This window comes from Gorilla gorilla, chromosome 16 (assembly GCF_029281585.2).
Source record: "Gorilla gorilla gorilla isolate KB3781 chromosome 16, NHGRI_mGorGor1-v2.1_pri, whole genome shotgun sequence".
Lineage (NCBI taxonomy): Eukaryota > Metazoa > Chordata > Mammalia > Primates > Hominidae > Gorilla > Gorilla gorilla.
The window spans coordinates 70180658-70208470 of record NC_073240.2 but is presented as its reverse complement, the minus strand read 5'-3'; the positions used below and the strand labels follow the sequence as shown (position 1 = coordinate 70208470).

The 27813-nt window shown below is 43.9% G+C and overlaps 1 protein-coding gene across 3 annotated transcripts in view; it reads right to left on the bottom strand.

The window, feature by feature from the left end:
- The window catches only part of PAQR5 (progestin and adipoQ receptor family member 5), a 105018-nt gene that overhangs the window by 36679 nt on the left and 40526 nt on the right, over window positions 1-27813 (bottom strand). For 2 of the 3 annotated variants that reach the window (XM_004056407.5, XM_019011153.4), the window contains exon 3: window positions 7463-7628. The exons of the other annotated variant lie outside the window; for it this stretch is intronic. In XM_004056407.5, coding sequence (XP_004056455.4) covers window positions 7463-7513 — 51 coding nt within the window. In that variant the 5' untranslated portion in view covers window positions 7514-7628. The remainder of the gene's footprint in view (window positions 1-7462; window positions 7629-27813) is intronic. 3 annotated transcript variants of the gene reach the window in all.

Below are 27813 nucleotides of genomic sequence, written 5' to 3'. Positions count from 1 at the left end.
GGCAGCCAGGAGATGGCTGCCTGGGTGTCTCAGTCCCTCACTGACCACTTAGCTATGTAGCGTGATGTGAAATAACCTTTGCTAAGTCACCGAGCTATATGGGGTAATTTTTAACTCAGCATAGCCTGACCCTGTCTAGTACAGCTATTCATGTTAAAATAGCTGAAGTGACCACTAAACTAATCCACGCAGAGCATATTTCTAACACATTAATTGTAAAACAGGTGGAAGGGAAAAATAGCATATGAAAAGAAAAAAAAAGAGAAATGTAAAACTCAATCCAAAGAAAGTAAGGGAAACAAGGAACAAATAGAGAAAACAAGACAAAAGCATTTAAGACAATGAAAATAAATGTGGATATCAGTAATCATTATAAATATAAGTAGACTAAACTGTCAGCTAAAAAACAAATATTGTCAAACTAGTAAAATCTCACCATGTGCTGTTTACACAAGACACAGTTAAAATGTAATCATGGGGAAGGATTGAAAGTTAAAGGAAGGAGATAAGCCAAACAAATGATAACAAAAGCTAGAGTAGTTATATTAATATCGGATGCATTCCAAGGCAAAAAGCATTACTAGATATAAAGATAATCACTACAAAATCATACCTTTGCATCATCGGGAAGATAGAAAATAGGACAATTATAAACTTGGATACACCTAAAAAACACAGGCTCAAAATACATAAAGTAAAAATTAACTTACAAGAAGTAATTTACAAATTTGCCACCATAGTGGAAGATTTTTTTAACACATCTCAATTATGCATAGATCAAGTAGAACAAAATTGGTAAAAATATAAAGATAATTGATCTTATGGACAAATATGGAATACTTCCTCCAACAACTGGAGACTATACATTATTTATCGGCACACTTAGAAGATGTATGAAAATTATTCATGTGCTAGGCCATCAAGCTAGTCTGAACAAACGTCAAGGATTGGAATAATACAGGGGGCATTCTCAGACCAAGATCAATTAAGTTAAATCAGTAGTATAAAAACTCCATATACTTGGAAGCATAGAGTTACCATATGATCCAGCAACTCCACTCCTGGGTTGTACACCAAAGAGACTGACAACTTGTCCATCTAAATGACTTGTACATGAATGTTCACAGCAGCATATTTATAATATCCAAAAAATAGAAACAACTCACCTGTTCATCAACTGATGAATGGATAAACAAACTATGGTATATCCATTCAATAGACTATGATTTGGCCATTAAAGCAAAGTACTGATAGATGCTACAGCATAGATGAACCTTGAAAACATCCTGCTAAGTGAAAGAAGGCAGTCAGAAAAGGCCACATATTTGCACAATCCCATTTGTGGGAGATATCCACAATAGGCAAATCCATACAGACAGAAAGTAGGTTAGGTGGTTGCCAGGAACTAAGGGGATAGAAAATGGCTGCTAACGGGTGTAGTTCTTTCTGCAGTGATGAAAATGTTCTAAAAACTGGTGATCATGGTGATGGTTTTATGCAATATACTCTGTGTTCAACAAACTAAAACTCACTGAATTGTACACTTTTACAGGGTGGATTTTAAAATATGTGAATTGTGTCTCAACTAGGCTGTTATAAAAAAACCTTTCCATCAAGAAAATTCAGCTGTAGGGCCAAGTTGTTCCCTGCATAACTCCAGAGGTTGCCATTCACGTAGACTAAAAGGGAAATGGTGCCCCCTTAGAGTTGGGCAATATGGTGGCTCCACCCAGGTAATTTCACAGACAAATTCTACCAACTACTCGGGAATGTATAATTCTAATATTAGATATTTTTCCCCATAGAATAAATAGGCAGCAATCTCCAACTCACTTGTGGTTGGCGTAACCTGAATCCCAAGTCCAGGCAAGGACAGCATAAGAAGAAAACATTATATGCCAACTCATTAAATAGACTTAAAGATCCTGAACAAAATATTAGCTAACTGACTCTAGCAATAGATTAAAGAGATCTATCACAATCAAGCTGTATTTAAACCAAAAACAAAAAATTGGTTTAACATTAGTAACTTAATCAATATATCACCACACTAACAACTTAAATGAATCATATATGATCATCTCAAAAGATGATAGGAATAAAGAGTTCTATAAAATTCATAAAGGAGGCTGGGCACAGTGGCTCACGCCTGTAATCCCAGCACTTTGGGAGGCTGAGGCAGGTGGATCACCTGAGGTCAGGAGTTTGAGACCAGCCTGGCCAACATGATGAAACCCCATCTCTATTAAAAAATACAAAAATTAGCCAGGGATGGTGGCACTTGCCTGTAGTCCCAGCTACTTGGGAGGCTGAGGCATGAGAATCGCTTGAACCTGGGAGGCAGAGGTTGCGGTGAGCTGAGATTGTGCCACTGCACTCCAGCCTGGGTGACAAAGCAAGACTCTGTCTCTAAATAAATAAATAAAATAAAATAAAATTCATAAGGGAAGGCCAGACACGGTGGCTCTCGCCTGTAATCCCAGCACTTTGGGAGGCCAAGGCAGGTGAATCACGAGGTCAGGGGTTCAAGACCAGCCTGGCCAAGATAGTGAAACCCCATCTCTACTAAAAATACAAAAACTAGCTTGGTGTGGTGGCGGACACCTGTGATCCCAGCTACTTGGGAGGCTGAGGCAGAGAATTGCTTGAACCTGGGAGGTGGAGGTTGCAGTGAGCCGAGATCTTGCCACTGTACTCCAGCCTGGGTGACAGAGCAAGACTCTGTCTCCAAAAAAATAAAAAAAATTATGAGGGAAAAAATCCTAGCAAACTAGAATATAAAGTGATACCCTTAATCTGATAAAGATGAAAAGATTACTTATACACACACACACACACACACACACACAGCAACCATACTAAACAGTGAAATGTTAAAAGCATTTCTTTTCATTAAAACCAAGAACAATACAAAGATGCCTGCTATCACAACTCATTATATATATATAACATATATATAATGTATATATATTACATATATAATGTATATATATTACATATATAATGTATATATTACATATATATAATGTGTATATATATTACATATATATAATGTGTATATATTACATATATATAATGTGTATATATATTACATATATATAATGTGTATATATATTACATATATATAATGTGTATATATATTACATATATATAATGTGTATATATATTACCAGAATGGTGATTGCTTTAAAATCACCCACCTCGGCATCCCAAAGTGCTAGGATTACAGGTGTGACCCACCGAGCCCTGCTTCTATCATATTTTAATAAGCTACCAGGTAATTCTGACATTGGTGATCTAAGCACTCTCTCTGAATAGCACTGGGCTGGAGAAACCATTTACCTGTTGAGATGGCTCCTTGTTCCCAGTGCCTGAGCCCACCTACCAAACACCTATGCCAGATACTGATCTGGCTGTGCTTCCTTCATTCATAATAATCCCACTGTTCTATTTCATTTTTATTGGATCTTCACAATTGCCCTGTGAGACTGACTTAACAGGAGTCACTTCCATCTTACAGATAAGAACACTGAGACTAAGTTTATGACTGTGTGGCAGAGCTGCAGTGCAAGTCTGGAAACGGCGTTGCTTTTCCTCTCTGTATAGACCACTACCTCAGGGAATCCTCCTGTTCGTGCCCCTAAACTAAGGCATCTGGGACTATGGGATGTGTTTACCTGTAGCCTGTGAGTCAAGGCTGTAGTTATTTAAAGCTTAGCAATTTGTCTGGGTGCGGTGGCTCACACTTGTAATCCCAGAACTTTGGGAAGCTGAGGCAGGTGGATCACTTGAGGTCAGGAGTTCGAGACCCAGCCTGGCCAACACGGTGAAACCCTGTTGTTACTGAAAATGCAAAAAGTAGCTGGGTGTGGTGGCGTGCACCTGTAGTCCCAGCTACTTGAGAGGTTGAGGCAGGAGAAGGAGAATCGCTTGAACCTGGGAGGCGGAGGTTGCAGTGAGTCATGATAGTGCCACTGCACTCCAGCCTGGGTGACAGAGCAAGACTCTGTCTCAAAAAAAAAAACAAAAAAAACCAAAAAAAAAAACAGATTAGCAATTTGACACTCGATGTTCTTGTTTCCTGGCAAAGTGTCACGCCATGTTGCATATGAACTTGTTGTCTTTTTTCTAGGCCTCTCTGTTTTGTCTCTAAAGGGGTCTGTGTAAGAATCAACATCTAGATAATTATTCCATTCCTTGAGGTTTTGTTCACATCTTTAATGACCCTCTGATGTACCCGAGCTTAGTTTTGGACACAAGGGAGACTAAATATTATGAGGCATACACACAAATTCTGCCTTCTGAGGGAAGAGAGAAACTGCCCTTTTCCATGAACAATCTATCAGCCAGGAATGCACCAAGAATGGACCAGTATTACAACTCTGATGACGCAGAGAGGTGGGCACACCATTCCCTATCGATGGCTGAGGCCCAGACAGGGTAGTGAAGTGGCCCAGGTCACATAGCTGGCTGATATACAAAAGGAGAGGCAGCTGTACAGAGCAGCTTGTAGAGGTACAACCAACAGCTGAAGGAGCTCAGGGAAGGGAGCAGGCACCTGCCACTCCACATAAAAGGAAGCCACAAAGGGGGAGCAAAGGTTGGGGAGAGGAAAGCCTTCTTCAAACAGAAATCAAGACAAGTGAAGGTTGCATCTGCTGGGGAGAATAAAGAGAAGAGGGTCTGTGGATGGGACGTGGTGGAAGAGGTGGGGAGGGATCAGGCTGGTGAAGGTGGTGAACAGCAGGCGAGGGAGCCGGGGTTCGAGTCTATGGACAGGGCCTCTGAAGTCTCCTGCCAGCATGCTCTACCCCTCAAAGTGCCCTAAAGAGCCTAGGAGAGAATGCTAATAATGACAACCAACATTATTAATTGTTCACCACGTGCCAGGCACTTCACTTGGGTTATCTCATTTAATTCTCACAACCCCAGGAGGCAGATACTGTTGTCATTCCCATTTTACAGAAGCAAAAGCTGAGGTGGAGAGATTATCCTCCTTGAGGCCACTCTAAAAACCAACTATTGGAACCCACAGATCCCACCAAAGGTAAGCTTTAACAATTGTATGAAGTATCCTATTTTAAATATTCATGTAAATTGTGCATTCCATTTTTAATGCCTGTGTATCTGTTTTAATACTAATAAATGTCTTTGCCCCCAGATCCTCAGGTAAAACTACCCTCCAGGCAGGCAGAGCCACTGTATTTTCTCTATGGCTTCATGAACCCTGGGCATGATGCCCAAAAACCCAATAGTAGATGCTGGAGCCCAAGGAAGATTTTGAAGCAAACGGTGGCTGCAAAGTGTGATGTTGGTCTTCTGCCTCTAGCTAGTGCCATTTCACTAAAGATATTATCATCCTCTAACTTATGAAAAACTGGACAGAGAGGACATGTTCATCTTTCTCCCTTAGCCTCTGCCAGGGTTGTCCAGCCCTGACATTCAGAATCTCCATACATTCAGATTCCCAGCAGGTTACCCAAAGGACCTATTGATACCACTCTGCCCCCTTCACTTCTTTCCTGTGGACATACTCTGAATCCAACCCTGACCAAAATGTCCAGAAAGATATCTAAGCAGACTCCCATAACCTCTACCCCCAAGATGCTCCCCAGTCCCCCCACTGTCACCACCTGCCCCATGTTCTCCCATCTCTAGGCCTTTGCTCACACTGCTCCTTCCACCTGGAATGCTCTCCCCACTTCCACAATCCTGTCCACCCCTCAAAATCTGTCTTACAGATCACCCCCTTCATGAAGCCTTCCCTGATCACTTCCTCCCTGATATAATTTGGCTCTGTGTCCCCATTCAAATCTCATCTGAAATTGTAATCCCTATAATTCCCACATGTCAAGGGAGGAACCTGGTGGGAGGTGATTGGATCATGGGGGTGTTGTCCCCCAAACTGTGAGTGAGTTCTCTTGAGACCTGATGGTTTCATAAGTGTCTGACAGTTCCTCCTTCACATCATGCTCTCTCTCGCCTACTGCCATGGTAAAGACGTGCCTCTTCCCTCATGATTGTAAGTTACCTGAGGCCTCCACAGCCATGAGGAACTGTGAGTCAATTAGACCTCTTTTCTTTATAAATTACCAGGACTCAGGCAGTTCTTTATAGCCGTGTGAGAATGGACTAATACACTCCCCCGTGATGGAAGTGACCAATCCCTTCTCTGAAACAATCACCCTGTCTTAAGATAGACCCTAACCCACTTTAGGAAAGAATTTCTCATGCACATTTAAAAATCTTCCTGACCAACATATGAGTCACGCAAGGACAGGATTTGTATGTAATTATTCTCTGAATCCCTTGCACATAGTAGGCAGTCAGTGCAAATTTCATGAGTAAATAAATTCAAGAATCACACTGTGTTCCCACTAATCATAGCTGCTAATGCTCTATGGGTAGAACTAACCAGCGAAGTGCACCAAGAGGAGAAGGTGATTGCCCTGTGAGAACAGAGGCAGGCGCTCTGCCCAGTGTCATGGGAGACAGCCACACGTGTAGCTTGCCTATTACTTGCCACATTCCTCAGCTCACCCCACCAAACAGCTCTGCATCACTTATGGTTTTCCCCCATGCCATCTTCCTGGAATCACCTGGCTTCACAGGCTTTTAGGGTTAGGGTTTGGCAGTTTCCCCCTCAACCTTCCATTGGTGATGTTGAGTTTATTTCGAAATTATTTTTCTGGGGCAAGTCATAAGTGCTTGGCAATCAGCCAAGTAGAACTCTCCTCCACTCTGTCACATCTTCCCAAAGAAACTTCCCACCATGAAATGACACCCACTTTTCTTAGTCAAAAAGGAAGGAAATTTGACATCAACAAAGGGGTGCAACACAATGATGTTTCCTTTGCAAGAGAAGGAGGAAGTGCACCAGTTCTCTGTAGCACACAACCAGGCTCACCTATGGCTTATTAAAGCAGATCATCAGTGAGTGTCACATATTTCAGGGTACCTGCCTATGAGCTCCCAGGCCCACGGGTCCACTAAAGGGCAATGCTAAGGCTCATTCAACAACCCTCCCCATCGCCCCAGTGAAGGCCTGGCCCGGGCATCCTGCAAGTAACGGGGATGAGCAAAGCCATGACCTGGTGTGCCTTTGCCCATAGCCTGCTTTCAAGCACCCATAGGAGGGGCCTAAAAAAATAAACTTCCTACCCAGCCAGCTGCTGCTGGCTTTATCTCTTCAGGTTGAATCTCAGTAATGACTTTGCTTCTGGATAAAACACAGATGTTGCAAGGAAGGGTTACAACTTAAACAACTTTGGGAATACTTCCATTTCAAGGTAGGTGGGGGAAGTAGGAGGCTGTAATATCCCCCAAGGAAGTGTGGGAGGGGGTCCTTGAAGGGAATGGGCCTGTACAGAACAGACTAGGTGAAGACAACAGTCCCCCATTGCGGAGGCCAAGCCCTGGTCACACTCTGGAAATGAACCATCGTAATCAATAGAACACATACCTGGGGTATCTGGTCTATGCTAAACAGCCTGGGGAGCTTCAGGCTCAGCATCTTGGAGCTGGATTGGCAAGGCCAGTAGGTGACAGCGCCTCCCTGTTACCAGGCCTCACTCAAAGCTCTAACATGGCCTGGGGCGTCTCTGCCTAGCTGGTGCTGTGCCGCTTCCCTGAAAGAGGACAGCATGAAGAAATCCAGTCAGTTTCAGCCTAACTCCACCTGGGTCAGGACAGTCAGCTTGTTCAACTATTGAACATATACTTGCTACACATGATGGCACAAGATCAAGCTTCCTTAAAAACAGCAAAACGATCAGACTGCTGAGTCATCCACTCCAAGAGTGCTGGAGGGAGGTAATTAATAATAAGGGAGGAGACCACCCCTCATATTGTCTTATGCCCAATTTCTGCCTCCAAAGAAAGAAAAAGTAAAATCTAAAAGGCAGAAATGAAATCCACAAGCAGACAGCCGGCACCACACCCTGGGCCTGCTAGTTAAAGACTGACCCCTGACCTAATCAGTTATGTTATCTATAGATTACAGACATTGTATAGAAAAGCACTGCGAAAATCCATATCCTGTTTTGTTCCCATCTAATTACCGGTGCATGCAACCCCCAGTTACATACCCCCTGCTTGATCAATCAATCACGACCCTCTCACACGCACCCCTTTAGAGTTGTGAGCCCTTAAAAGGGACAGGAATTGCTCACTTGGGGAGCTCGGCCCTTGAGACAGGAGTCTTGCCGATGCCCCCGGCCAAATAAACCGCTTCCTTCTTTAACTCGGTGTCTGAGGAGTTTTGTCTGCGGCTCATCCCGCGACAATAATATGGGCAATTACCATGGTCTGAATGTTTGTGTCTCCCCAAAATTCATGTGTCAAAACCTAATCTCCAATGTGGTGACAAGGAGCAGCGCTTTTGGGAGGTGACTAGGTCATGAAGGCTCTGCCCTTATGGGTGGGATTAGTGCTCATAGAAAGGAGGTCTGAGGGAGCTTGTTTGCCCCTGCCACCATGTGAAGACACATAGAAGGAGACATCTATGAGGAATGGGCCCTCACCAGACAGGGAATCTGCTGGCACCGTGACCTTGGACTTCCCAGCCTCCAGAACCATTAGCAATAAATTTCTGTTGTTTATAAATTACCCAGTCTTAGATATTTTGTGATAGCATGCCAAATGGACTAAAACAGTGATCATAAAATTGCCGAGCTAAGGCCAGATGTGGTGGCTCATGCCTATAATCCCAGAAATTTGGGAGACTGAGATGGGAGGATCAGTTGAGCCCCAGAGTTCAAGACCAGCCTGGGTGATATAGTAAGACCTTGTTTCTACAAAGAAGAAATTAAAATTAGCTGGGTATGGTGTTATACTCAAGGGCGGGCTAAAGTGAGATCACTTCAGCCCAGGAGGTCAAGGCTGCTGTGAGCCATGATCATGCCACTGCACTCCAGCCAGAGCAACACAGTAAGACTCTGTCTCAAAAAAAAAAAAAAAAAAAAAAAAAAAAATGCCACAGAGCTGAAAAGAAAAGGGCCTTAGAGGTCACCCAGTCTTCTCATGTTACACATGAAGGTGGGAGGGGCGGAATAACTTTCCCAAGGCCGCACTGCAGCAGGGAGCTGGGCTGCTCACTCTCCACTCCACCAGAGGCTGCCCCTGGACGGACAGTGGGATCTTAAGTCTGTGTCCAGCCAGTGGGTGGAAGAGGGTCAGGAGCTGCCTCAGATCACAGCAAGAGAAGCAACTCAACTCTTCCAGAAAGCTGACCAGAGCTTGGTTGCCCTGAGACACACAAAAGAACCATGCCAAGCAAATAAATCCAAGGCACTTGTTGGAGACAGAGCAACTCAAGAGTAAGTAACAAGATTGCTTAAATGCAGGATGAAGACCACTTAAGAGCTGTGAGTAATGTGCACCACAGAGACCCAGAGCCCTTGGAACAGGTCCAAGAAACAGAAAAATACACCTTGGATTTAGCAAAGAAGAGCAGAGTTGGGAATTTACCATAGTAAATTTCCTCCTTTACCCCATCATCACTGGGCCAAAGTCTACCACCTCCTGAGAGCCCTCCTCATAGTCCTCATCAATCAGAGGTGTTCTTTCCCTGCCTCTGAAGACCCAGAGACCTTGCTTGTATGTACCTGCAGCACCAACCACATCGTACCTACAGTCACAGCTAACTCCCTAGGCCTCGTCTGCCCCTTCAGGAAGAAGCCTCCCATGGCTGGCTGGAAACTCGGGGTGTATGCATGGTCCACCCTGGGCCCTCAGCAAATGCTTATTTAATGAAGCAATGATGCTCATAGTTTGAACTTGAAGTTGTTTTGTTTTTATTTTTGTGGTTCGTTTACTTTTGCTTCTTCTTATATTTATGTTCTAAGTGTTATCTGAAACTATGCAGCAAAATACAATCTGCTTATTTCACCGTCGTAAATATGCTTCTTTCTTAAAAACAGTAATAGAAGCATTATTCACAATACTCAAAGGGTGGAAGCAACCGAAGTGTTCATTAAAGGATGAATGAACAAAATGTGGTGGTATCAGTCCGTTCTTGCATTGCTATAAAGAAATACCTGAGGCCAAGTGTGGTAGCGCACACCTGTAATCCCAGCACTTTGGGAGGCCTAGGTGGGTGGATCACCTAAGGTCAGGAGTTTGAGACCAACCTGGGCAACATGGTGAAACCCCATCTCTACTAAAAATACAAAAATTAGCCAGGCATGGTGGTGCACAACTGTAGTCCCCACTACCAGGGAGGCTGAGGCAGGAGAATTGCTTGAACCTGGGAGGTGGAGGTTGCAGTGAGCCGAGATCATACCACTACACTCCAGCCTGGATGACAGAGCAAGATTATGTCTCAAAAACAAACAAACAAACAAACACCCTGAGACTGGGTAATTTACAAAGAAAAGAGGTTTGATTGGCTCACAGTTCTGCAGGCTGGACAGGAAACATGGTACTGGCTTCTGCTTGGCTTCTAGGGAGGCCACAGGAAGCTTACAATCATAGCGGAAGGCGAAGGAGTAGCTGGCAAGTTGTATGGCGAAAGCAGGAGCAAGAGAGAAAGAGAGAGAGAGAGACAGTGGGTGGGGAGATGCCACGCACTTTTAAACAACCAGATCTTGAGAGAAGTCACTATCTCGAAGACAGCACCAAGCCACAAGGGATCTGCCCCCATGATACAAACACCTCCCTCCAAGCCCCACCTTCAGCATTGGGGATTACATTTCAACATGAGATTTGCACAGGGACAAATATTCAAACTATATCGGTGAAATATACATACAATGGAATATTATTCATCCTTAAAAAGGAAGGAAATTCTGATATATGCTACAACCAGGACACACCTTTGAAGACCTTAAGCTAAGTGAAGTGAGCCACTTACAAAAGGACAAATGTTGTACAATTCCACAGGTACAAGGCACCTGGAGTAGTCAAATTCCTAGAAACAGAAAGCTGGATAGTGGTTACCAGGGGCTTGGGGGAAAGAATGGGGAATTTGTATTTAAAGGACACAGAGTTTCTGTTTGGGATGATAAAAATGTTCTGAAGATGGATGATGGCGATAGTTGCACAACGGTACCAGCGTACTTAATGCCACTGAGCTATACACTTAAAAGTGGTTAAAATGCTAAATGTTATGTATATTTTATACCAATAAAATAGTGGCATACGATTTCAAAATTATAGAATAATAAAGAAAATAATTTTTTTAAGCTCACATACATTTTGCCTAGGTTAAAAAATAAAAGTTAATACTTTGCAAAAAATACAGTACTGATGTAAATGAGCCATAGTACACTTAGTTTTTCATGGCTAAATCACCAAGCCTTGCACACTCATAGAAGCACCACCAATTCACCTAATGGCAGGACAAGAGGCAAATGTCCAGTAATAGGGAAACTCAAACACACCAGAGAAGCCTCAGACAACAATAGAAATCAAGGTTGGGTCTCCACAGACCTGCCTACCTAGGTCCCTTAGTTATCTCTGGCTTTGACTCAATATCATGGGAAGAAAAAGAAAGACACAGTCTCTACTCTCACACTATTTAAGTAGGATGACCATATTAGCCATGCAAAAATAAGGGGTAATACAAAGTAGTGTAGGATTCATTAATTTCTTCATTCATTCACTGCTTACTGCATTTTAATCAGGGATAAGTGAATAGCTTAAGAAAGAAAGGGTAAGGGATAAGTGAATAGCTGATTATTCTCTGTGGGCTGCCGCAGATTTAAGGAAAAGCTGAGAATTTAACTGATATAAAAATTGTTTAAGTTTGTGATACGCAGAATAGAGGGGAGTAGTCATGCTTTATGTCATTCTATTCCTTCATTTCACAGGGGAAAAAAGATGAATAAGATTATCCTTGTCTCCAAGAAATGTATAAAAAATAAATAAAGAAATAGGACAGGCCGGGCACAATGCCTTACACCTGTAATCCCAGCACTTTGGGAGGCTGAGGCAGGTGGATCACCTGAGGTCAGGAGTTCGAGACCAGCCTGACCAACATGGTGAAACCCTGTTTCTACTAAAAATACAAAAATTAGCTGGGCGTGGTGGCGAATGCCTGTAATCCCTGCTACTTGGGAGGCTGAGACAGGGGAATCTGTTGAACCTGGGAGACAGAGGTTGCAGTGAGCTGAGATCTCGCCACTACACTCCAGCCTGGGAAACAGAGTGAGACTCTGTCTCAAGAAAAAAAAGAAAAAGAAAAAAAGAAAGAAGGAAAGAAAGAGAGAAAGAAAGAAAGAAAGAAAGAAGGAAAGAAAGAAAGAAAGAGAGAGAGAGAAAGAAGACAAATATACTCCTGTATTAGAGTTCTTCAGAGAGGCAGAACCAAGTAGATAGGTAGATAGGTAGGTAGATAAATAGATAGCGAGAAAGAGAGAGAGAGAGAGAGAGAGAGAGAGAGAGAGAGAGAGAGAGATGGGTGACAGGGGATTTATTAGGGGAATTGGCTCACGTGATAATGGAAGCCAAGAATTCCCACAACAGGCTCTCTAACAAGCTGGAGACACTGGGATGCCCACAGTGTGGCTGAGTCCAAGTCCTACAGCCTCAGAATGAGGGAAGCTGATGGTTTAACTCTCGGGCTGAGGCAGAAGGCCCTGAGAACTCTGCGGGGTGGAGGTGCAAGTCCTAGAGTTCAAGGGCCAGAAAGCCTGGAGTTCTGATGCCCAAGGGAAGGAGAAGAAGGGTGCCCCAGCTCCAGGAGAAAAATAGATAGAATTTGAATTTCCTCTTTTTGTTCTCTCTGGGTCCTTGTTGATTGGATGGTGTCTGCCCACACTGAGGGCGGATCTTCCCCACTTGGTCCATGGACTCACAACCCGACCTCCTCTGGAAACATCCTCGCAGACACACCCAGAAATCACGCTTAGCAGTTCTCTAGGTATTCCCTAATCCAGTCAAGTGGACACCTAAAATTAACCAACACAAGTCTACCCCCTGTCAACTTGGCACCCATCTGCATCTCCTAAATCATATTTAATCTCCAAATAAAAACAATAACAATAAGATAGTTCTGCAAAACATGATACAATTATCCTGCATACAACCCAAAATGCACTCATCCCTTCCACAGAAGAGGAGGTAAAGTTCTTGGGTAATGTTTACTCTTCTCTTGATATCTCATAACTTAAATACTATGATATAACATTAATAATACTTAACTACTGATACAAGGTCAATAAATCTTATATTACGTGATGAAGAAATAAGAGAAGCACAAAAACAAAGATATTTGTTAATATATGTATATATACATGCAAACATATTCTTAACAAAACAAGGAGGAAATACTCATGACAATTACAGTCCTTGGTTCTGTAACTGATCATGTTTGTAGCTGGTATTGATAACTATCTTCTTCTACTACCCATTCTGCATTCTCTTTGCCTTCAGTAAGCACCTTAGTTGGTCATGGTTCTTTACTTAGTGGGTTGGCCTAAACCTTAATTCCTGAAGGGTCTGGGCCATTTGTTAGTACTGCCTAGAATGGGTTGTTATAGTTTCCCATTGACCTTAATCACAGAGCAGGATAATTCTAAGAGAGGCCCAAAGAGCTTTCCTGTATTCCAGACATACTCTTCCTCACTCCCGTTGTTGGGTAGGAGTGCAATTTCCTCCTGGTCATCCACATCAGCCATCCCAGCCCAAACCATCACTCCCTTCTTAGCCTGTTGATTCAGAGGCACAAGAAGCCCAAAGTGGCTGGGTGGCAGTCTTAACTTCCAGCTCAGTGGAATCATTGTTGTGTCTCCTGGTGGAAGCATTCTTCCCTCTGGAACTAAGACCTTTAGACCAGCAGAGCATCAAGTCTTCCTGGAAACAGGAAGCAAAAATTTTGTTTGTGGGTCACTAGGGATAATGGTGAGTGGTGCCCCCCACCTCCCTCCATTTCTACCCTTTGATTCCTGCACCTGTGAATCCTGGCTGTGGGAGAAATAGTACCACATATTGAACGCTGATTCAGAGCATGTACAGCCTTCTGGACAACCTGGCCCCAGCCCTGCAAGGTATTGCCACCTAGCTGGCTCTGTAATTATGACTTCAAAAGGCCATTCTACTGTTCTGTCAAGCCAGCTGCTTCGGAATAACGGGAACATGGTAAGACCAGTGAATTCCATGAGCATGGGCCCATTGTCACACTTCTTTGGCTGTAAAATGAGTTTCTTTGTCAAAAGCAATATTGTATGAATACCATGGCAATGAATAAAGCATTCTATGAGTCCATGGATGGTAGTTTTGACAGAAGTATCACATTCAGGGGAGACAAATCCATATTCAGATTAAATATGTATTCCAGTAAGGAAAAAACACTGCCTCTTCCATGATGGAAGGGGTCCAGTGTAAGCAACTTGCCACCAGGTAGCTGGCTGATCACCCCAGGTAATGGTGCCACATCAGGGACACCAGTGTTGGTCTCTGCTGCTGGCAGATTGGGCACTCAGCAGTGGTTGTAGCCAGGTTGGTCTCAGTGAGTGGAAGTCAATGTTGCTGAGCCAGTGCATAACCTCCATCCCTGCCACCATGGCCACTTTATTCATGAGACTCTGGGATGAAGACAGGGATGGGTGGTGAAAGAGGCTGACTGGCATCTACAGAACAGGTCATTCTATCCACTTGATTATTAAAGTCCTCCTCTGACGAGATCACTCTTTGGTGACTACTAACATGAGACACAAATATCTTCACCTCTTTTGCCCAATCAGAGAGGTCCATCCACATACCTCTTCCCCAAATTTCCTTGTCACCAATTTTCCAGTCATGTTTCTTCCATATTCCTGACCATCCAGCCAAACCATTGGCTACAGCCCATGAATCAGTAAACTATATACATCTGGCCATTTCTGCTTCCAAGCAAAGTGCATGACCAGGTGCCCTGCTCGAATTTCTGCCAACTGAGAAGAGTTCCCTTCACTACTGTCCTTCAAGGATGCCTCATAGAAGGGCCATAGAACTGCAGCTGTCCATTTTCAGGTAGCCTGCATATCACGCAGATCCATCTGGACGGCAGGCCCTGGTTTTCTCTTCCTCTGTCAACTGATCATAGGGCATTTCCCATGAGGCCATAGGTGCAGGCTGGAAGAGAGAAGGCAGAGTAGCAGGAGTAGAAACCATGGGCATTTGTGTCACTTCTTCATATAACTTACTTGTGTCTTCAGGATCTGTTCAGGCCTGATCACGTATAAACCACTTCCATTTGATGATGGAATGCTGCTGTGCATGCCCAACTTTATGGCTTGGTGGGTCAGATAACACTCAGTTCATGATAGGCAGCTCAGGTCATGTGGTAAATTGGTGGTCCATGGTCAAGCATTCAGTTTCTACTAAGGCCCAGTCCTACTAAGGCCAAGAGCTGCCTCCCAAAAGGAGGGTATTTATCTGTGGATGACGGCAAGGCCTTGCTCCAAAAGGCCCTCTAAGGGCATCTGCTGCAGTTCACCTATAGGGGCCTGCCAAAGACTCCAGACAGCATCCTTATCTGCCACTGACACATCAAGCACCAATGGATCTGCTGGGTCATATGACCCAAGTGGCAGAGCAGCTTGCATAGCAGCCTGGACCTGTTGCAGAGCCTTCTCCTGTTCTAGGATCCACTCACAACTAGCAGCTTTTCAGGTCACTTGGTAGATGGGCTAGAGTAACACACCCAAATGAGGAATGTGTGTCCCTAAAATCCAAACAAGCCCAAGGTGTTCATGCGCTTCTTTCTTGGTTGTAGGAGGGGCCAAATGTAACAACTTATCCCTCATCTTATAGAAGGGATATCTCAAGATACCCCACCCACACCACTGGATCCCTAGAAATTATACTGAGGTAGTAGAAGTCCCCTGAATTTTGTCAGATTTCTTACCCTCTATGTAAGCAAATGTCTTACAAATAAGCCCAGAGTGGTTGCTACTTCACTAGGTCCAATCAGCATAACACCATCAATGTAATGGGCCAGCATGATCTCTTGTGGAAATATAAGGTGATCAAGTGCCCTGCAAACTAAATCGAGACAAAGGGCCGGAGAGTTTATATACCCCTGAGGTAGGACGGTGAAGGTGTATTGTTGGCCTTGCCAGCTGAGAGCAAGTTGCTTCTGGTGGGCTTTATAGACAGGGTTGGAGAAAAAGGCATTTGCCTGATCCATGGCAGCATACCAGGTACTAGAAGATGTGTTATTTTGCTCAAGCAATGAAACCACATCTGGTACAGCAGCTGCAATTAGAGTCACCACTTGGTTAAGCTTGTGATAATCCACTGTCTTCTGGATTCTTCAGGATCCATCTGTCTTTGGCACAGGCCAAATACATAAGCCGAATGGGGATGTGGTAGGAATCTCCACCCCTGTGTCCTCAAGTCCTTGATAGTAGCACTAATCTCTGCAATCCCTTCAGGGATGCGATATTGTTTTTGATTTATTATGTTTCTAGGTAGAGACAGCTCTAATGGCTTTCATTTGGCCATTTCCACCATAATAGCCCTCCCTTCACAGGTTAGGGAAGCAATGTGGGGATTCTCCCAGCCTCTAAGTATGTCTATTCCCTTGGACCCACTGTGAGTCAGACCCGAGCTAAAACTCCACATCAGCTCACCTCTATGAGCCTCGCCTCTGACTGGAGGGCCACAGTAACATTTCGGGCCTCCTGGAATCAATGTCAGCACAGAGCCGGTGTCTAGCAGTCCATGAAACCTCTGATTACTTCCTTTTCCTAAAGCACAGTTACCCTGGGTCACAGATCCCTTTGGCGAAGGCTGGGAGAAAGAGTAATAGTATAAATTTTCAGTAGTGTCCCCCTCCCTGAGGGAACCCAGCCTCCCCTATATTCAAGGGTTTTTGGGTCTATAAACTGGCTCATGTCTGGGAATTGATTGAGGTACTGTGAGTCTGTGTTCTTACACTCTGGTTTTTTTGTTTGTTTTGTGTGTGTGTGTGATTTTTTTACTTTTTTATTTTTTTGAGAAAGGGTCTCACTCTGTTGCCCAGGCTGGAGTGCAGTGGCTCAATCTCGGCTCACTGCAGCCTCCACCTCTTGAGTTCAAGCGATTCTTGTGCCTCAGCCTCCAAAGTAGCTGGGACTACAGGTGTGCGCCATCACACCTGGCTAAATTTTGTATTTTTAGCGGAGACAGGGTTTCACCATGTTGGCCAGGCTGATCTCAAACTCCTGACCTCAAGTTATCTGCCTGCATCGGCCTCCCAAAGTGCTGGGATTACAGGTGTGAGCCACCATGTTCAGCCTGTTCTTACACTCTGAATTAGGCCTTTGTTGACTTGGTCTGGAAGTTGTCTGCTTATACAGATCAAGTAAGATCGTAGTAGACTTTCTATTTCACTTCTAGACCAGCCAATGCCATAGATCTGCACGAGACAGACGATTCTGATTGGTTCTCTGTCTCTGCTGCCCACAACCATAACTATACCCACTTTGCCGTTGGAGCTGAGTGCCGCCACGTGGCCCCTGCTACTCTGGGGATCCAGTTATTCCCACTGCATTTAACTTTTCCAATTGAGCAACTGCTTTTCCCGTTGTAAAGTCTGGCCTACAGAAATGAGCAATCAGAGCTCTTTAGGATGAGTAAGTCTTAAGTGAAAAATCCACTCTAGCCTTCCAATCTCCCTAAGCCTGTGGATCCCTTCCTCTGCTTGAAACTAAGGGAAGGCTGGGCACCGTGGCTCATGCCTGTAATCCCAACACTTTGGGAGGCCAAGGCGGGCCGATCACTTGAGGTCAGGAGTTCGAGACCAGCCTGACCAACATGGTGAAACCCCATCTCTTCTAAAAATACAAAAATTAGCTGGGTGTGGTTGTGGGCACCTGTAATCCCAGCTACTCAGGAGGCTGAGGCAGGAGAATGGCTTGAACCCAGGAGGCAGAGGCTTCAGTGAGCTGAGACCATGCCATTGCACTCCAGCCTGGGCAACAAGAGTGAAACTCCGTCTCAAAAAATAAAAAAAATAAATAAAAATAAACTAAGGGAGATCGAACACCTCCAACTTGTTAATAGTGGCCAATGTTTTGATTCATGTTTCAGCCAACCAACCAAAGTGTTAGTACTTCTCCTAACTCCCCACACTGGAACATTACATGCAGAATCTCTGTTTAGTGTGCCCACAGCAATAAATTCGGCCTGATCCAACTTGATGTACCTTCCACATTATCCCACACCCTGATAGCCATCCCCACACATGTTCTCTGGATTTGGTTCTTGTGGAGGGTAGTACAGCTCCTCGTGGGTCACATTTTGGGCCTCACCTTCAGGGGCCTGCTGGGACTCACGTCTGGTTGCAGGTCTAGAAGCAAAGAGGAGTGATATGTGTGGGTCCTGAGGAGAATCAGAATTATCTTTCTTGGCAACTGCCTTGGAGAGGCCATTTCCGGTTCCTCGGGCGAGCAGAGTTTACCCGCAGACAGAGGTGGGAAGGCCATACCATTGTGGGTGGGGATGCTAATTGGATGGTGCCCACCCACATTACGGGCAAATTTTCCCCGTGCAGTCCACCGACTCACAAGCCAATCTCCCCTGAAAACACCCTCCCAGGTGTACCCCAAAATAATGCTTTACCAGTTCTCAAGGTAGAGTGCTCCCCACATCATCCAAGGTTTTGCCTTCCATAGTTTTAGTTACCTGAAGTCAATGGCACTCTAAAAATATTAAATAGAAAATTCCAGAAAGAATTCATAAGTTTTAAATAGTGCAAAGTTCGAGTGGCACGGCGAAATCTCACACCATCCCACTCCATCGGGCCTGGGCAGTGAATCCCTGTGAATCACCGCTTGTCTAGTGTATTCACTGAGTACAGCTACCTGCCCCTCTGGTCACCTAGTAGCCGTCTTGGGTATCAGATCGGAAAAACCTACCGTCTCTGGAGTCTAGTGCTATAGGTAGCCATCTTGAGTATCAGATCGGAAAAACCTACCATCTCTGGAGTCTAGTACTATATGCAGTTCAGGCCTTCGCTTGGAACGTCTTAGAACATGTCCCCTGCCAAGTTGACACCTAAAATTAACCCTCACAGTACCCAACTAACACATGCAAACCCTGAGAAGCAGGGAAACTCTCCCCTACTCTGAACCAAACCTATGCTGGTCACCTCACCTGCCTGCCCCATCTCATTCACCCTCACCTCAGCCATCTGAGAAATCCCAGCAAAGCGGGTAAGGGCCCAAGTGCTGCTTTCAAAACACCTGCGTTCAACGACTGCTTCACCGTTTCCTGTGCAACCTTAGGTAAGTTACTTAACTCCCTGTGCTTCAGTTTCCCCATTTGTAAAATTAAAATTGCAGTACTTTCTTCATAGGGTCCTTCTTATACTTAAGAGACATAACCCATGTAAACGGCCTGCCATAAAAGTAAGGGTTCAACAAACACTTCCTATTATTAATTTTCAGGCAGGAAAATTAATTTTATGTTTTATTGAGAGGAAAACAGAGGTGTCCCAAAGTTAGGGACCTTGCCCGAGATCACACAGCCAGTAGGCGGTCTTTGGTTTCTGGTTTGCCTGAAGGTCTGTGGAGGGAGTCAGGGACGGGAAGGATGTTGGTGGTCCATGGACCCCTGCCCTTTGAGCTGAGGACTGTTGGCTGCAGAGACTCAAGAGATTGGAGGCTTTGAAACTGCCCTCTGTGGGGCCCTTGGTTATGCTCCTGTGCCATAGGTTGAATGTTTGTGTCACCCTAAAAATTCATACGCTGAAGCTTAATTCCCAATGTTATGGTATTTAGAAGTGAGGTCTTTGGGAAGTAGTTAGGTCATGAGGGCAGAGTCTTCATGAAAGGGACTTAACGCCCTGATAAAAGAGGCCCCAGAGAACTCACCTGCCCTTCAGCCATAGGAAGACACAGTGTCTATGGACCAAAAGCACCGAATCTACTGAAGTTCCAGCCTCCAGAACTGTGAGAAATTTCTGTTGTCTATGAGTCACTCGCTATGATATTTTGGTATGGCAGCTCAAACAGACTAAGACACCCAGAGACCACTTTTGGAGGGGTGGGGATTGTAATGGCCACCAGGGAGAAAGAGAGGTCACTTCTGTCCCTATTTTAACCAGAAGATGCCCACTTTTTTCTGGATTATAGTGAAAACATAATATAAGGCCCTCCCTTTGAGAAAGAAAATACGGGGTGTAAGTTTCCTTTTAAGAAGAGAATTGACTTTAATTAAAGGGACTTAAACCCTAGCAGACACTAGGACTTAATTTCTTTTTCCGACTGAGCAAAAATGGAAAATACAGAATGTTTACAATGATGTTTATAACTTAGATGCTAAACAATGAACCTCTTTGCCAATTAATTAGCTTGAGACAAACTATCAGGTAAGACCCAACTTGACCCTCCTGTTTCAAAAGTGGGAGATTTCTTGTGTCATGTTTTCTTGCCATCTGGATAAATAAGAACTCTCTTGCTAATCCGTGGTTATTTTGCATTTAAAATGTAAATCTTTAAGTTTGTCAAAAATTGCAGCTGGAGGCCTGGAGTGGTGGCTCACACCTGTAATCTCAGCACTTTGGGAGGCCAAGGCAGGTGGATCACCTGAGGTCAGGAGTCTGAGACCAGCCTGGCCAACATGGTGAAACCTCATCTGTACTAAAAATACACACAAAAAATTAGCCTGGTATGGTGGTGGGTGCCTGTAAACCCAGCTGCTCGGGAGGCTGAAGCAGGAGAATTGCTTGAATCCAGGAGGTGGAGTTTGCAGTGAGTGGAGATTGCACCACTGCACTCCAGCCTGGGCGACAGAGACTCTATCTCAAAAAAAATAAAAAATAAAAATAAATAAATAAATAAAAATACAAAAATTAGCCAGGTGTGGTGGTGCATGCCTGTAGTCCCAGCTACTCAGGAGGCTGAGGCAGGAGAATTGCTTGAACCTGGGAGGCGGAGGTTGCAGTGAGCCAAGATCATGCCACTGTACTTCAGCTTGGGGAACAGAGTAAAACTGTGTACTCAAAAAAAAAAAATCGCAGCTGGACGTGGTGGCTCACGCTTATAATACATTAAAGGTGATAAAAGGTGGCACTTTGCAAGGCCAAGGCGAGAGGATCACTTGAGCCCAAAAGTTTAAGACCAGCCTGGGCAACATAGTGATACCTCCTCCCTACAAAAAATATTAACTGGGCATGGTGGCATGTGCCTGTGGTCCCAGCTACTTGGGAGGCTAAGGTGGGAGAATGGCTCGGGCCCAGGAGGTGGAGGCTGCAGTGAGCTATGATTGTATCACTGCATTCCAGCCTGAGTGACAGAGTGAGACCCTGTCACAAAAAAAAAAAAAAAAAAAAATTACAAAATATCCATGGCCAATCACAGGAAGTCATCATGTGTGGTCACTGATTCCTATGTGTTTAATCATTTCAGTTATGATTGAGCATAAAATGAACTCACTGGTCTTTTTAGCTTCTTTCCATCATAATCCAAGCCCTTAATTTCACCAACACTATAAAATCCAGATTGTAATTTCTAGTATTTCAAACAGCAGCTTGGCTGGTTACCTCTTTCTGCAGAGGTCTAGAAACATCTTGAATGAAACAAAAGGGCCCCTAAGAATTCTGAAGTCAAAACATAACTGTAAAGCTCTGCCAATGTTTTAACAGTGTATTTGTGTTCCATATAAGATTTCATTTGTTTTATTTTGTTTTTAAAGAAAGGGTCTATGTTGCCCAGGCTTCAGTGCAGTGGCTATTCACGGGTGTGATCACAGCACACTGCAGCCTCGAACTCCTGGCATCAAGCAACCTTCCCGGCTCAGCTTCCCAAGTACCTGGGACTACAGGCACCCCCGACTATGCAAGATTTCTTTTTTTACCTACGGTACAGATCCTGAATGTAAGATTTCATTTAAAAGAGAGTTCCAAAGCTTTAAAATAAGTTTTAAATAGCTTCAAAAAAATCAAAACAAAAAGAGGGTGTGTGTTTAATACACTCTCCAGGACATGCTGAGTTCCCCTGAAATAGCCTTAAAAAAGAAAACAAAACAGGCAAATCAACAGCAAAATCACCATCAGGAGGTTTCAGGCTAAAACGTTTCCATTCAAGGCCAAGCAAAATTACTAAGAGGTGAAATTTGCACTTGGCTCTCTCATTCCTCTCAGGCTAGGGGTCCATCCACAAAGATCCCCCAACAGAGAACTTTGGCCTACACTCTGTGGATACTAGGCCTTGAAGGACACAGTTGGCAAACCTCATAACCTATTGAATATGTTTACATAAAAGGTGTATAAGCCTATGGACTATTTTCCCAATGAGAGAGTCCAAAAACTTAATAACTTCCAGTAATGCAAATAAACTAATAAACAGTCTCTTCACAGCATTAATTCATTAATGTAGTTAGGCATACATATTCAGAACCCCTAAATATATTCAATATATTAATTTTAAAGTAGCTTTTCCACTCTTCCTTCTCTTTCTTTCTTTCCTTTCTTCTTTCTCTTTTCTTTTCTTTTTTCTTTTTCTTTTCTTTCAAGACAGGGTCTCACTCTGTCACCCAGGCTGGAGTACAGTGGTGTGATCTCAGCTCACTGCAACCTCCGCCTCTCAGGTTCAAGAGATTCTCCCACCTCAGCCTCCCAAATAGCTAGGACTATAGCACAGCACCATGCCCAGCTAATTTTTGTATTTTTTGGTAGAAACAAGGTTTCACCATGTTGACCAGACTGGTCTCTAACTCCTGAGCTCAAGTGATCCACCTGCCTCGACCTTCCAAAATGCAGGGATTACAGGCATGAGCCATGGTGCCCAGCCTCCACTCATATTTCATAGAAATAAGTGTATTCAAAATCAGCAAGAGCATCTTCACAACTACAGCCACTCTTCTGAGTCACCTCACACAGTTTACTTGAAAAATACTCTTACCACCAACAAAGTTGTTTGAAATCTACACTTTTTAAAGCTGTGTTTAATGCTAATTGCTGAAAAATGTGTCCCAAGTCACAAGTACTCATTTGCTATTATTATGCTGTTTGCAATTTGCTTTCAAATACTTCACATAGATAACATGATATGAAAACGTTAGTTTCAATCCATACCCCTGGTGGGGGTGGTTAGTTAGCATTTGAAAGACAAATCATAAACTCACACACACATTCCGGAGAGTACAGCTTTGATTCAGTTGAGGTTATTTTTAATCAACACCAGAGGACTTGCTAATTAGCAGAGTGAATGCTGTTTCTTTGGAGAAATGAGTGGAATTAGAGATATGTGAATTAGTGAGAAGGTTTCCTCTCTCTGGCGTGACAGCTATGGTATACCCCAAAGAGGCCACTCCTCTGAATGAGCCCAGATAAACACTTTAGGGAAGTGTCAATGGTTTGAATACAACTAGAAGTTCAGCTGAAGCATGCCACAAGACAGCTGTCACATCAGCCATGCATGAACTTTCAAGCAAGGTGTGCCTAAGAGTTCCTAAAAGAGTAGCTTGCTGTAGCCGGGCACGGTGGCCCATGCCTGTACAGCACTTTGGGAGGCCAAGGCAGGTGGATTGCTTGAGTCCAGGAGTTCAAAACCAGCCTGGGCAACATGGTGAAACCCCATCTCTACCAAAAATACAAAAATAAGCCAGGCACGGTGGCATGTGCCTGTGGTCCCAGCCACTCAGGAGGAAGAGCAGCTTGCTGGGGTTTGCTAGGTCATTATACTGTTTATCTGTCTGCTTGCTCAGCCTGAATCTTCCACTGTGCTGTGCCACCTGGTGCTGAGATTGTGGGGTTCCTTCTAGTTCTCAGGTACCTGCAGATACTGAATGAACCTAGGATTGTATTTCAATCAACTTCAGACACTATCTATCAGCTGGAAGTCATGCCGCTATTTTTGCCTACCACTAACACACACACCCACAAATGCTGCCAATTTTATCAGGAGGCACCACTGATGGGAAATGAATCCTGATTTCAGAGCTGTTAAAATGTCACAAAAAAAGTGCGTGTTGAAATTGATTGATGAAAGACAGTCATTGTGAATAAGCAATTGGCTTAAGTTCATCTGCAATGATTACTTTCTCCAACCTCACTACTCTGCTCTTTAAAGGGATCTTTAAAGGCTCTTTTACCACAAAACCAGGACTTGCAAGTGGAAGACCATATTCCTGGGAATAAGTCTCAATCTGTGTTACTTTTTTTTTGCCTCTATTTCTTTCCCTCTCTCTTGATTGTGTCAGGTGCCTTCTGAAAGGATCCCAAATAAGTATTCACTGGGAAAGTCCAGGGTTACCTGGCGTTTCCCCAGACAACCTATTATCCTAATAAAGGAACACAGTGACCCTGAATATGAAAAGCTCTGGATACACCCAGCTGTAATGCCACTTCTTTGTTCCTGAAAAATATATTGGAAAACAAAATACTCAACTCATAGTCGGGTAATGCAAAACAAAGGCAAAGAACACTGTTTGGTAGGAAATTTCTCCATGCTTGCTTTAGAATGGAAACATGAGACCGGGAAGCTCCTGAGAAGCCATCCAGTCTAAATCACTACCGGATGTCTGGATTTTGTTGAAGGCATTTCAGACAAGTGGTCATACATTTGACCCAAAGAAGCAAGGTTAGCAGAGGGGTTTCAGGTTCTGTGAGAAGGAAGCAAGGAGATGTCAGGAGAGGGAAGCCAGTATCACCTTTCTGCTTATCCTCAGAGTGGTCTGAATGCCTCCTGCACGTGGTAGGAGGATCTGGCTTCTTTAGCCAGTGCTGCAAGGTGCAGGGTCTGAGCATGGCTGGAGAAGAACAGAGAGTGAGAGGTGAAGGGGAGGTCCTGAGTTTAGGCAGGCTCTGGGTGGCTGAGCCACACTTCTGATCCTCTCCTTCCCCTGGGGCTCCTGTCTAATCTCCTTCATGTGGACAGAAAACAGCACAAAGCCCAGGAGGTGAATGAGGCCAAGTCTTGATCCCATCACTGTGCCAGAAGGCCCTGGCAGTCCTCACCACCTCCAAGGACTGAATAGCACCCTGGGGGACGATGGAGGGAGGCAGAGCCTAGGAGCAGGGGCCCCAGCTGCTTTCAGACCACCGTTTTACCTTAAAACATGTGATCAAAATTAAAAACCTGTATGCATCAAAGGACACTATCAAGAGAGTGAAAGACAGCCCACAGAATGGGAGATTTGCAAATCAGATGTCTATAAGAGACTAATATCCAGAATATATAAAGAATTCCCAGAACCTGACAAAAAATTCCAAACAAGCCAATTCAAAAATGGGCAAATGGCTTGAATAGATATTTTCCCTCAAATATACAAACAACCAATATAAAAGAAATAATAATAATAATAATAAAAGAACAAACAACTAATAGGCACATGGAAAGATTCTCAGCACCACTAGTCATTAGGGAAGCACAGTTCAAAACCATAATGGGATACCGCTTCGTAGCCATTAGGATGGCTGCTATCAAAAAACAAAACAAAAAACACAGAAGGTAAGTATTGGCAAGGGTGTGGAGAAATAGAAACTAATGCATTTCTGGTGGGACTGTAAAGTGGTACAATAGCTATGGAAAACAGTATGACAGTTTCTCAAAAAGTTAAACAGAATTACCATATAATCCAGCAATTTCACTTCTATCTATATACCCAAAAGAAGTGAAAGGGGCTGAAACAGTTTTTTTTTTTTTTGAGACAGGGTCTCACTCCATTGTCCAGGCTGGAGTGCCTCACTGCAGCCTTGACCTCCTGGGATTAAGTGATCCTCCCACCTCAGCCTCCTAAGTAGCTGGGACCAGAGACCCATGCCACCACACCATCTAATTTTTGTATTTTTTGTAGAGATGAGGCTCCCTATATTGTCCAGGCTGATCTCAAACTCCTGAGCTCAAGTGATCCACCCACCTTGGCCTCCCGAAGTACTGGGATTACAGGTGCGACGGCCTGAAGCAGGTATTTCTAAACCAATTTTCATAGCAGCATTACTCACAATGACCAAAAGGTGGAAGCCCAAATGCTCTTCAGCAGATGAATGGATAAACAAAATGTGGTATATCTATACTACAGGATATTACTCAGCCTTAAGAAAGAATAAAAGGCCCAATGTGGTGGTTCATGCCTGTAATCTCAGCTACTCTGGAGGCTGAGGTGGGAGGACTACTTGAGCTCAGGAGAACAAGGCCACAGTGAGCTGTGATCACACCACTGCACTCCAGCCTGGGCAACAGAGCAAGACCCTATTTCTTAAAAAAAAAAAAAAAAAAAAAAAAAGGAATAGAATTCTAATACATGTTTCAACATGGGTGAGGCTTGAAAACATTAAGTCAAATAAGTCAGACACAAAGGGACAAATATTGTATGATTCCATTGAGATGACATGCCTGGAATAGGCAAATTTTAGAGACATTTACGTAAAGACAATCTGGCAGGAGGGCCGGGGGCGGGTAGGGGGGATGGGGAATTAGTGTTTAAGGGATACGTAGTTTCTATTTGGGAAGATGAAAAAGTTGCGGAGATGGATGGTGGTCATAGGTGCACAACAATGTGAATGTACTCAATACCAATGAATTACACATTTTTAAGTGCTTAGCATGATAAATTTTATGTTACGTATATTTTACCACAAGAAAAAAGTATCATTAAAAAGCATGTGCTTTTTGTAGTCTGCTCTATAATTATAGTTGTTTTAATACAAAAATTTATTTTCTCCAAATCTTCCAGAAAAAAAATACATATTATACACATCCTGTTGCTGCAAACTGCCTCCCCCCGTATTGTGAGAAGCGCAGACTAGTTCAATCCACCCTTCTTCCTATTTTATATCTGAGAACCTCAGATAGGAAATGACTTGCTTGAGGTCGCTCAGTGAGGGCCTGGCAAAGTCAAAAATAAGGAAGGTCTCTAACGAACAGTGGGAACATGTGCATGGGTCCTAGAGTTGGAAGGACCAGAAGCCCACCCCGCCATGCCAATGCCTGAATCCACCATGGGAAGAAAACAGACAACTCACAGGGCAGGGAGCTGGGGGAAGCTGAGGTCACTCATCAGCTGAATGACACGTGCCTGAACTTCAGCCTCCTTGCAGCATGGGTCAAATGCCCACCTCAGCAAGATTATAAACAACTCCCAAGTAGTTTGCCATTCATTAAAGCCATGATTATGTCTGCTCACGCAGTGCTTTCCAAACTGCAGGTCACAACCTCTCAATGGATCGTGAAATCTATTTAGTGAGTCATGATTAACATTTAAAGATAGAATCGTATGGAAAAGAATAGACAGAAAATATCAGTGTATTGCAGAGTAAAGGTAAGTACTGTTTTGTGATGTTTGTTACATACGTTGCTATGTTATGTATGACTGTATGTGTGTACTAGATTATGACAAAAGGTATTGCTTACTAAAAGCCATAATCAAAAAAGCTTGAAAAAAAGGTGTTAATGTGAGGCTGGGCATGGTGGCTCATGCCTGTAATCCCAGCACTTTGGGAGGCCAAGGCGGGCAGATCACCTGAGGTCGGAAGTTTGAGACCAGCCTGACCAACATGGAGAAACCCCGTCTCTACTACAAATACAAAATTAGCCGGGCGTGGTGGCACATGCCTGTAATCCCAGCTACTCAGGAGGCTGAGGTAGAAGAATCGCTTGAACCCGGGAGGCAGAGGTTGCGGTGAGCCAACATTGTGCCATTGCACTCCAGCGTGGGCAACAAGAGCGAAACTCCATCCCCAAAAAAAAAAAAAAAAAGGTGTTAATGTCACAATGTCACAGGTCACCTGTATTGATTACAAAGAGCCATGGATTTTTTTCCACCTAGAGTCACACAAGCTCTGGTACATTCTAAAGATTGTGGAGGGGCCGGGCTCAATGGCTCATGCCTGTAATCCCAGCACTTTGGGAGGCCCAGGTGAGTGGATCACTTGAGGTCAGGAGTTCAAGATCAGCCTGGACA